The 12366-nt window shown below is 46.9% G+C and overlaps 1 protein-coding gene across 1 annotated transcript in view; it reads left to right on the forward strand.

The window, feature by feature from the left end:
* The window catches only part of LOC124286629 (cancer-related nucleoside-triphosphatase-like), a 43982-nt gene extending 36636 nt beyond the window's left edge, over nucleotides 1–7346 (forward strand). The window contains exons 4-5 of the mRNA XM_046723013.1: nucleotides 6223–6426; nucleotides 6744–7346. Coding sequence (XP_046578969.1) covers nucleotides 6223–6426; nucleotides 6744–6824 — 285 coding nt within the window. The 3' untranslated portion in view covers nucleotides 6825–7346. The remainder of the gene's footprint in view (nucleotides 1–6222; nucleotides 6427–6743) is intronic.
* The last annotated feature ends 5020 nt before the right edge of the window (nucleotides 7347–12366 follow it).

Genomic DNA, 12366 nt, shown 5'->3' on the forward strand with positions numbered 1-12366 from the left:
TTTTTTCTCGCTCGCTTGTTTTTTTCTGCTCTCTCGCTTCTCGAGTGGAGTTCGTGGTTCGTGTTGGGGTATCCTGGACTTGTGTCCTTGTATATCTCTTTTCGGTTTCCCGTTCATCCCTCCTACGGTGGGTAGGAGTTTTCGCGTTTCTTATTTTGCTTTTCCACTTCACCTGCGTTGCATCGTGTTACTGCCAAGATGGCGGTCCCACGTGATTTGCCGGTTTAGTCTACCTGTGTGGATTGAGCGGGGTAGTGTTTGCGACGTGTTTTTTTCTGCCACCCCAGGCTTTTCGTACATGTTTTCGCTTGTTGCTTATCTTTTTTTGTCTTTTCTTGGGGTGGGGTTAATGTCAAGGTGAGCAATCAGTATATCTGAGAGACCGATGGTATTTGTGGGCATGCATGCAACTGGAAGTCATCAAGCAGCGCTGGCATTCTTCTACTCTTGGAGTAAAAGATGTTTGCAGCAATTCAGTCCATATCATCTGTTCTGTTGAGAAATGAAGTTAAAAGAAGACTTTGTTTGATCACCTTAGTCGGACACAATAGGGTTTCTTATTCATGCGGATCCTAATAGAGAAGAAAATATCAAATTGATAAAGTTTGATTCCAAGTCAATCCAATAATGTGCAATAGAACCTATAGCGGGAGTGTCTTGAATGTCTCCGAGGTTAACTCATTCAGAGTTACAGATTGCAGCAGATAATTCCATTTCACTGATATTATGTAGGGTGTTATGCTTCCTGGGCTGTCTTGGTTTGCACAAATCTCAGCCACAGGATAAATGTAATATGTGAGATAGTGTAAGTCTTTTTTGAGATATTCATATTAATCTGTCTCATATGATTGAGCCAGCCCCACCAGTAGTATATGGAATAGCGAGAAAAAGACTTATGGGTACACCTTGCTTAGAAGCTTCCATACGGGCTAATTCTGCTACCAGCCTAGTAAAAATAAGTGTTTGCCCAAAAACTTCGACAAGACCACTTTCGTCTCTCCCAATGCAAGTGCATTCCCAATTAGAGCTATGTGGGTGCATGAATATAGAAACATGCCAGGAACCAAGCTCTGGCGCAAAGCCTATACTGAGATCCGATCGGGTCGTTTATCCCTTCGGGAAGCGAAGAGGAAGTACCACATATCGCAAGCCCGATACACGCGAATCCGAGGTGGTATAGACCCCGAGCCACAGACGACGACAACTCCCGACATGGCCGAAGTCTTTGAGGGTCTGTTGGAGAAGTGTCGCCCCATGTTGCTTTCCGACTGAGAGAAACAAATCCTGGAGCAATCGGGACACACCTTCTACGAGAGCTACCAGATCCCAAACCAGTTTCTTGAACTGTATTTGCTGTGCTTTCGCCCACTAGTCGAAGCCGGCAAAATGGTCGATTTCCTCTACATCTACCCACCTCACCAATTTCGACCCTCGGCGGGTAAACTCCGAATCATTCTCGCCGACGACTGCTATCCGGGACCTAAGGACAGACACAACCGATGCACCGACTGCCTCGCCGCTCTATCGGAACTGCCTGCTCTCTTCAGACCCGATAACTCTACATGCAAGTGCGGTGCCATCGACCACTGCGTCGACAGCAAGAAATGCATTCTCTGGGGAAAGAAAGCGATAGACTACATACCCCAGGAGCGACTCCCACTCGAGGTTCCAGAAGAAATCATGGCCGACAGCTGTTTCGTGAATGTAGAGAACCTGTACGACAGCGCCTTGCGCTTCCTGGAGCATACGGTACGCACTCCTCACCAGCAAATTGGTGGACCACTGTCCGTGCAAGGAGAAAGAGTCTTGTATCTTCCGGCAGCTATCAGGGGAAGCAGAGGTACCACAGGGACAGGGCAATATTTTGGCATACCCCATTGCCCAACTATGGCGGGTCCAAGGATATGGAAGTGGCACCCCTCCATGCAGCTTAACACCGAAAAGCCGCAGACGTCCCAGAAGGAGTCTACACATGCAAAAGTTTGCCGTGAAATGAGATAATGGCGGGAAGAACCGGCTGTTGCTGCTACTCGATTCACCTACTGGGGAAACGATTCCAGTCTACGGCTACAAGATACGAGAAACGATTCGGGTCGCCGGTGGAATAGAACGCCTACGGTTGGCCGGGGAACCGTTTCTGTGCACGCTCGGTAAAATCTGCCGTTAACCCATATCGAAAAAGACAGACGATAGAGAAGTCGAGTTGTTGCTTCCAGACCTTGGGCGAGAATAGGTTCTATGGGTTCTTCTAGGCTCCAACATGACTAGGGAGAGTACCACTCCTACTCTGACATGGACCGGGGTGCTGTGGAGGACCTTCCAGGCACCGCAGGGCTAGGGAGAGTACTACTCCTACTCCAACATGGACCGGGGTGCTGTGGTCCAGGAACCGCAGTGCTAGGGAGAGTACTACTCCTACTCCAACATGGACCGGGGTGCTGTGGTCCAGGAACCGCAGTGCTAGGGAGAGTACTACTCCTACTCTGACATGGACCGGTTTGCATACCTAGGGGAAAAACAACAACGCATGGTTCGTATAGGCTGCATTCCACACTCTACTCCATGTGGAAGGGATCCCCACATTTGGTCTTGGGTGTTTCTATCTTCTCATCGGCCGGGGGTTGTAAGGGGTGCACGAAGGGGGAAACTGGTTTGCTGTGCTTCCAGGTCTTGTGGACTACCTTCCAGAGAAACAAGGCAGCTATCGAAAGGTAGGTCAACCTTTGAGCCGATTCTGCCATCTGCCGCACCTTCTCAATACCCAGACGGGTCTGTTCTTGTTCCTCCTCGACACTTTCTATTTCCTCCCAGAGTTCGTCGTCGTCGTCATCCTTGTTTAGCCTAGACAAGATGTCCACCAACAAATTTGTGGTTTGCTCCGGACGCTCCGGACGCAGCCTTTTGTTCCAGCCTCCCCAAGCGGTTGTAGAACTCCTGGACGGTGGGCGCAGTCGACGGTTCTGCAGAAGGTCCTCCACAGCACCCTGGTCCATGTCAGAGAAGGAGTGGTACTCTTCCCTAGCACTGCGACGCCTGGACCACAGCACCCCGGTCCATGTTGGAGTAGTAGTATTCTTCCTAGCCCTGTGGGGCCTGGAAGGTCCTCCCCAGCACCCCGGTCCATGTTGGAGTAGGAGTAGTACTCTCCCTAGCCCTGTGGGGCCTGGACCACAGCACCCTGGTCCATGTTGGAGTAGGAAGTACTCTCCCTAGCACTGCGGTGCCTGGACCACAGCACCCCGGTCCATGTTGGAGTAGTAGTACTCTCCCTAGCCCGGTGGTGCCTGGACCACAGCACCCCGGTCCATGTTGGAGTAGGAGTGGTACTCTCCCCCTAGCACTGCGCGTGCCTGGACCACAGCACCCCGGTCCATGTTGGAGTAGGAGTACTCTCCCTAGCACTGCGTGCGGTGCCTGGACCACAGCACCCCGGTCCATGTTGGAGTAGTAGTACTCTCCCTAGCCCGGTGGTGCCTGGACCACAGCACCCCGGTCCATGTTGGAGTAGGAGTGGTACTCTCCCTAGCACTGCGGTGCCTGGACCACAGCACCCCGGTCCATGTTGGAGTAGGAGTACTCTCCCTAGCACTGCGGTGCCTGGACCACAGCACCCCGGTCCATGTTGGAGTAGTAGTACTCTCCCTAGCCCGGTGGTGCCTGGACCACAGCACCCCGGTCCATGTTGGAGTAGGAGTGGTACTCTCCCTAGCACTGCGGTGCCTGGACCACAGCACCCGTCCATGTTGGAGTCCATGTGCCTGGACCACAGCACCCCGGTCCATGTTGGAGTAGTAGTACTCTCCCTAGCCCGGTGGTGCCTGGACCACAGCACCCCGGTCCATGTTGGAGTAGGAGTGGTACTCTCCCTAGCACTGCGGTGCCTGGACCACAGCACCCCGGTCCATGTTGGAGTAGGAGTGGTACTCTCCCTAGCCCGGTGGTGCCTGGACCACAGCACCCCATGGGAGTATAGTACTCTCTCCTAGCCCTGTGGGGCCTGGACCACAGCACCCCGGTCCATGTTGGAGTAGGAGTACTCTCCCTAGCACTGCGGTGCCTGGACCACAGCACCCCGGTCCATGTTGGAGTAGGAGTAGTACTCTCCCTAGCCCGGTGGTGCCTGGACCACAGCACCCCGGTCCATGTCAGAGTAGGAGTAGTACTCTCCCTAGCCCTGTGGGGCCTGGACCACAGCACCCCGGTCCATGTTGGAGTAGGAGTACTCTCCCTAGCACTGCGGTGCCTGGACCACAGCACCCCGGTCCATGTTGGAGTAGGAGTAGTACTCTCCCTAGCCCGGTGGTGCCTGGACCACAGCACCCCGGTCCATGTTGGAGTAGGAGTGGTACTCTCCCTAGCTATGTGGGAGCCTGGAAGGACCCATAGAACCTATTCTCGCCCAAGGTCTGAAAGCAGCAACTCGACTTCTCTATCGTCTGTCTTTTCCGATATGGGTTAACGGCAGATTTTACCGAGCATGCACAGAAACGGTTCCCGCACCAACCGTAGGCGTTCTATTCCACCTGCGGCCCGAATCGTTTCTCGTATCTTGTAGCCGTAGACTGGAATCGTTTCCCCAGTAGGTGAATCGAGTAGCAGCAACAGCCGGTTCTTCCCTTCGTATCTCGCTACGGCAAACTTTTTGCATGTGTAGACTCCTTCTGGGATGTCCGCGGCTTTTCGGTGTTCGCTGCATGGAGGGGGTGCCACTTCCATATCCTTGGACCCGCCATAGTTGGGCAATGGGGTATGCCAAATATTGCCCTGTCCCTGTGGTACCTCTGCTTCCCCCGATAGCTGCCGGAAGATACAAGACTCTTTCTCCTTGCACGGACAATGGTCCACCAATTTGCTGGTGAGGAGTGCGCAGGCGCTGTCGTACAGGTTCTCTACATTCACGAAACAGCTGTCGGCCATGATTTCTTCTGGAACCTCGAGTGGGAGTCGCTCCTGGGGTGTGTAGTCTATCGCTTTCCTTCCCCAGAGAACGCATTTCTTGCTGTCGACGCAGTTGTCGATGGCACCGCACTTGCATGTAGAGTTGTCGGGTCTGAAGAGAGCAGGCAGTTCCGATAGAGCGGCGAGGCAGTCGGTGCATCGGTTGTGTCTGTCCTTAGGTCCCGGATAGCAGTCGTCGGCGAGAATGATTCGGAGTTTACCCGCCGAGGGTCGAAATTGGTGAGGTGGGTAGATGTAGAGGAAATCGACCATTTTGCCGGCTTCGACTAGTGGGTGAAAGCACAGCAAATACAGTTCGAGGAACTGGTGTGGGATCTGGTAGTGCTCGTAGAAGGTGTGTCCCGATTGCTCCAGGATTTGTTTCTCTCAGTCAGAAAGCAACATGGGGCGACACTTCTCCAACAGACCCTCAAAGACTTCGGCCATGTCGGGAGTTGTCGTCGTCTGTGGCTCGGGGTCTATACCACCTCGGATTCGCGTGTATCGGGCTTGCGATATGTGGTACTTCCTCTTCGCTTCCCGAATGGAAGCTTCTAAGCAAGGTGTACCTATACGTCTTTTTCTCGCTATTCCATATACTACTCCACCTCAGATTCCTCACTTGTTTGCACTATGAAGAGGATGACTAGATCGGGCGTGGGGCTCTCCAGAGCATGCTGCATGCTTGTGGAAGGGTCCATTGTGAATTCCAGAGAGCTTAGAGAATGTAACATTTGTATTCTTTCTCTACTGAGGCAGTTGAAAGTGTGGCTTCGAATCCCAGATGGGATTCCACCAAAACGTATTAGAATATGTACTTTACTGAGAAAGTGCAATCCAAAATATAACATACGTTTCTTAATGGCATTGTGTAGTCATGATTGTTGGCCATGGAAGCTGTGCCAATTTACGCATGTCAGAGGGGTACAGGAAGTATGTGATCTACCAGCTGTCAGACTTCCTGGTTTATGGAAGGGGCAGTGGCAGAGTGGGTTTGATCACTGACTGTGTGCTGTAGATTGGTGCTTTTACACTGAGAGTGTGGGTTCAAATCCTGTACTAGACTTGATTGAAGAAAGTATTAGAATCTGTACTTTACTGATAAAGTGTAAATATTATGAGTGTTACATTTCACCACATTATAAATGGCATTGTATTCATAGTGTAGAGAATAGTTAGCAGAAATGCAATAAGCAATATGTGAGATAGATTGAGTCTTTGAAATATCAAATCTTTTGGATGTTCTGCTCATTTGTTTCATGTATAGTCAACATATCATTCCAGAAAGTAAGTCAAGGAAAGCAGCCAGTTTTTGTAATAGATGAGATTGGGAAGATGGAATTGTTTAGCCAGTCGTTTGTCCAGTCAGTGAGGGGCATCCTGGATAAACCCATGACAACTGTGCTGGCAACCATACCTGTCTCCAGGGGAAAACCAATCTCATTTGTGGAGGAAGTGCGCTATAGAAAAGATGCAGTTGTCTACACGGTATGTAGCCCTGTGGCTGCCAGAATATTGCTACAAATAGTCATATGACAGGACTATATATATGTTCTGTTATTGGATCCCATGGACAGGCTCAGTGACTTTGGCCATATTATGTGCTATCTATCAGGATCTCAACCTCTGGATTATTTACAAGCTGTTGCCATACTGCTGGAATGTTGCCGACTGTGGCTTTAAATACACACATACACTCAAGACTCTCGCTTGATCACAATCACACACAAACACACTCAATCGCTCTCTCTCACTCACACACACACACACACTCTGAGTAAGGAAGAATTCTGCATGTGTTTCAGATAACAACAGAAAACAGAGACACCATCCTCAGTGAAATTGTGGAATCCGTGAAGTGTTCAGTGGAGACCTTCAGCACTTGATGCCATGTGATTAGGAGACCTCCAGTGGGAGACGCCAGGTAGTGTGTAGACCTACGGTTCCTGTATCACACAGTGTGATCCTGTGATGTGGAGACCTTCAGGTCTTGATGCCATGTGATTAGGAGACCTCCAGTGGGAGACACCAGGGCCCTGATTTTCCGAAGCTCTCTTAGCGCTAGGATAGTCGTAAGTGCCATACATTAACATAAACATACGACTCTCATAGTGCTAAGAGAGCTTCGAAAATCTAGGCCCAGGTAGTGTGGAGACCTACGGTTCCTGTATCACACAGTGTGATCCTGTGGTGTTGAGACCTTCAGGTCTTGATGGCATGTGATTAGGACACCTCCAGTTAGAGACACAGGGTAGTGTGGAGACCTACGGTTCCTGTATCACATAGTGTGATCCTGTGATGTGGAGGTAATACAAGTTGTGTAATACAAGCTGTGTCATACTGTATTCAATTTTTTGTGTGTAAATATACATGACGTTTTTGTAATAATAAATAACCTATTATTTCTAGGTTTTTTGCCTTGTTTTTAGAACTTGGAAACATGTATTTTTAAAAATTATACAATCTCAAGTTATGCACTTAGTCTTGTTCTTATGACCATGGAGTGGAAACAACCTGGTACAAAGTTTTCAGACCCTTAAACACCTCGCCTGAACACACCCCAGCTCCATCTATTGTTGTGGGCAGTGCATGCATTTACCCCAGTCCATCATGGAATTTAATTCTCTACCCATGAAAATACGGGTCAGAATTGATCTTCAGTAACCCGTAGTTGTTGTAAGAGGCGACTAACAGGATTGGAGGGTCAGGCTCGCTGACTTGGTTGACACATGTCATCGTATCCCAGTTGCATGGATTGATGTTCATGCTGTTGATCATTGAATTGTCCAGACTCAATTATTTACAGACCTCCGCCATATGGCAGGAATATTGCTGAGTGCAGCAATAAAACTAACTCACTCACTCATTCTTATAATTTTCATCAAAGGCCAAAGATGCAACGTGTTTTGCATACTGGTATGTTAGAAGAGTACAGATATCTAGGGTCAAGGATAACACAGCTAACCGGAATAGGAAAATGTGTGGAAGTTTTGTTCAGTTTTGACCTTCACCTTTATGTGTGGACTAGAATGGTGTTTGTTCCTGAGATAACAGTTGCTCCACTTGTAATCACCTCAATGATGAAGATTTTACAGTCTACAAGAAAGATAGTTCCAAGGATAAGGATTACAAACAGTGTGTTCAACAATTTTGGGCCATCCTCATTCATGGACTTGGAAGACTACAAAGAAGGCATATCGTTCCTTTAGATTGCCCACCCATGCTGCTGCTGATTTTCTTGAAGTTTCCTCGGAATCTGTGACTTATTTTAGACCTCCTGACCGCCTCTGTGGTGTGGTGGTTAGAGCATCCGCCCGGAGAGCGAAAGGTCGCGGGTTCAATCCCCGACCGCGTCATACCAAAAGATGTTAAAATATGGTACTTGTTGGTCCCTGCCTGGTACAACAAAGACTGGTCCGCTCAGAGTAGGTATAATATGTCTGAGTTTGGTATTCATGCTAAACTGCGTCATGGTATCTCAGTGAGCTAGCAGTATAAAACCAGCTTAAGTCTGGGCTAGTACAAGCAGCCACACATACATATACATATACACATACACACGCATGGACGTCATCATTTGAGCAAAATTTCTTAAGTACGACATTAAACCCCATTTCACCTCACCTTTAGACCTCCTGCCACGACTTGTGATCCTTTGATGCCGGACCCTTTCTTTCCCTCCAGAGTAGTGATTATTCACTGATTGCTGATCCCTTTGGCTCGCTGTGGCTGTTCTAACCTTGACGACTCTCCTGTAGCATTGTCCCTATCTCAAGTTCCTTCGTTGGATTCTACAAACCTGCTTGTGTCATCGATCTCTACGCTATTAACAACATTCCCTCTACCTTTGGCGAGTAGGGTAATGCTACCAAGGGCACTCGGGCAGTCAGGTGATGCTACCGAGGATATCAATTCATATCAGGTAATGCTACCACGGTTATCCGGGTCAGCTTGGGCAATGCTACTGTGGGTACCGGATTGAATCAGGGGTGATGCTACTGTTTGTACCCGGGTCGAGTTGAGTAATTCAACCAAGGGTACATGTCGGGTGATGGTACCCGGGTGGAGTCGGGTTTTGTTACCACAGGTACCTTGGTCACATCGGGTGATGCTACTGTGGGTATCAGTGTGCAAAATAGCCACTGGCCCACTAGCCTGTGTCTAGTAAAAATCCAGTTGGGCCAGTAAATCTCCAGTCACTTGCCCGACTGGCTAGTGAATTTTCATAGGGTAATGATGTGAAGCCCATTTCTGGTGTCCCCTGCCGTGGAATATTGCTAAAAGTGGCGTAAAACCAAACTCAGTCAGTCAGTCATAGGGTAATGTTTTAAATATATCACTCTCTCCGATTTGTTAAGTTATATAATACACTTTTAAATCATGCAAGATTATGGCCTGATAAATGATGGTAGTTTTCCTTTTTGTAATCTATTGTTTAGTTTCAAATTTGGGCTTGTGAATTATTTTGTGGGTTAGTAGTTTGCTTGCCCAACTGGCTAGCAAACTTTGGAAACTATTTCGCACACTGCTGGGTACAAGGGTTGAGTCGGGTAATACTACCACGGGTACCTGGGTCAAGTCGGGTGATGTTTACGTGGGTACCTGGGTTGAGTTGGGTAATGCTACCATGGGTACCCAGGTTGAGTCAGGTGATGCTACCACAGGTACCTGGGTCAAGTTGGGTGATGCTACCACAGGTACCCCGGGTCAGGTCAGGTGATGTTACCACAGGTTCCCGGGTCGAGTCTGGTATTGCTTCCATGGGTACCCGGGTCAAGTCGGGTAATGCCACCACGGGTACCCAGGTAATGCTACCATAGGTACTCGTGTCAAGTCAGGTAATGCTACCACGGGTACCTGTGTCAAGTTTGGTATTACTACAATGGGTACCCAGGTTGAGTCGGGTAATTATACCATGGGTACCCGGGTCAAGTTGGGTGATGCTACCACGGGTACATGGGTCCCAAACTTCCACCTAATCTAACCCTAGTTCTCACACGTTTATTTACCCATTTCATGAATGAGATCACCTTTTTTCATCATGCCATCATGGAAGAATGGTGATAAACCTATGATGTCATCCCACTGTTTCCCAACAGAGAAGGTTTAATTTGTAAATGTGTGTGTTCAACCTAATACTCATGTTACAGAGGGGCTGTGGGGTAGCCTAGTGGTTAAAGCGTTGCCTCGTCACGCCGAAGACCCGGGTTCGAATCCCCACATGGGTACATTGTGTGAAGCCCATTTCTGGTGTCCCCCGCCGTGATGTTGCTGGAATATTGCTAAAAGCAGCTTAAAACCAAACCCACTCACTCATGTTACAGATGTGTTTGCATTTTGAGCGAACCTATAACACTGTGTAACTCAGTTATACAGTTTTCCCATTATGCCTTGTTTCTGAAGCAAAAGACTAAAAGGCCTTTGTGATGAACAGTGTATCTATTTTGTAATATTGCTTGTCTATGATACCTTTCTGCTTAAAAAATCTTGACCCAACATTTGCCGGTAAAGAATGTGCGGATTCTTGACCAAGTCACAATTCCAACTTTCTTTAGTAAGTGGGGTTAATTTCTTTACCACCTTGATTTGGAATTAACTATTCGCATTTTGTTTGTATTATGGACCAATAGCCTAAATTATTGAATATAGATGTCTGTCCGTCTGTTCCTTGAAGGCTACTCCCTGTTGAGTTTAGAGGTGTCCAGTGCCCCTTGCTCAACTCCCTGTTCAGATTCCAGTTCAAAATATCTCAGTGCCTCATGTTTGTCACCTGATTGGAAGTCCAGAACAGAATAAATTCTGACTAAAGTACTGTCAGAAATAGAACAATACTGGGTGTTTTAGGCTGTTACTCTGTATCCCTAAAATGTACACAAATGCAAATAGGCGTCTACTAACTGGGCGTTCAGTGGAATGCATAATAGGATATCCAGAAAAGCATGTTTACTCGTAAAATCGGGCAAAACTTAGAAAATATACAAATAACTGCTGAAAATAATAGATCAGACTATAGATGGTAACTTCTTTGAGTGGCATTGTTTAGAAGTTGGAGAGTAATATACAGACAAACTTTATGGACAAACAACTTCTTTATTCGGTAGATGCGAAGTTTCGATACAGATTATTGTATCGTTGTCAAGCAAGTATCCATAGATGTATACATAGATGGCAATTAGGTAACTCTGCCAGGTATGATGACAGACCCTTGACTCACCTGGCATGAAATGCATGTGCTGCCTACAGGCACAAGGGGTCATCTCAAAGATATTTTATGCTTTCCATGTGTGTTGAATATGTCTCATCTATTGATTAATATCTAACATGTCTTTCTTTCATAAGGTTTATGTTGAGATATGTAAAAGAGTATGATACTCATAGAAAAGCTTAAATCAGCCAATTTATTAAATGTCTCAAAATATATATGTGGCATGACCTCCTGAAGATCGACAGCACTGGATTTTATTTGTAAATTGTTATGACATGCCGTTTACTTCCCCTTAAGGATTATCTCATCTTAACTGATATCTCTATCCCGTTTCCTATCTCACTACTACACAAACTAAGTTTGGCCTAAACTTAGTTTAACAGATATTTCACATATTAACTACATAAATTTGAAAAACCCCAGAGTTTTCTGAGATGATCGTAAGGGATTATATTTCAGAGTTGTGTTTATTAGTATGTCATGCTTATCACCCTGTTTTGATTCCAGTTCAGAATTGGATCCGTTGTCAGATCCATTCTAGCATACCCACTGACTAATGGAGTCGATTTTTGATAATATATAGTCTGTTGTTATACGACTGGAATATTGAATACTGTGGCATTAGAATGACAATCACTTGCTCATTTTGGCTTGAAAGCACCCTAGCCCTCGTTACACAAGAACTTTCAACACACTATTCAATACTGGAATAATGAAACAGAAAATGATTTTCATGGAAAGTATTTACCTCTTTATTTTCATGTGGAATCAAATCATTAAAACAACAAAATGACAGCATTACAAAACTACCATGTACACTAGAAAGTGAGATTGGTCAACACTGACCAGTTAATGGCGCACATGGAGGCTGAAAATAGATTTTTGCTTCAAGGGCACCATTCACACGTTTGCTTCAAATGACAAAAAAGCATTAACACTCAATCAAGGTAGCCACTTTGCCAACAGCAACTCTTGTCAGTCGCCATCTTGGAAGAGATTGAGACCTGTCTGCTAGTCGGAGACAGACGTCTTGCTAATATTTATACACATGGTATACACCCTGTGAGAAGCATCATATTCTTTTCAACCAACAATGGTCAACGTTAGTTTAGTATACTTTCCCATTGTACCTGCCTATAATGTTGTTCTGTACAACACAAATCTGTACATAAGCATATTGTGATTGTCATTGTGTAGCAGCTGTGGTGTTCATCATCTCGGGA

This window comes from Haliotis rubra, unplaced genomic scaffold, assembly GCF_003918875.1.
Source record: "Haliotis rubra isolate DU_JTF1 unplaced genomic scaffold, ASM391887v1 Scf388, whole genome shotgun sequence".
Lineage (NCBI taxonomy): Eukaryota > Metazoa > Mollusca > Gastropoda > Lepetellida > Haliotidae > Haliotis > Haliotis rubra.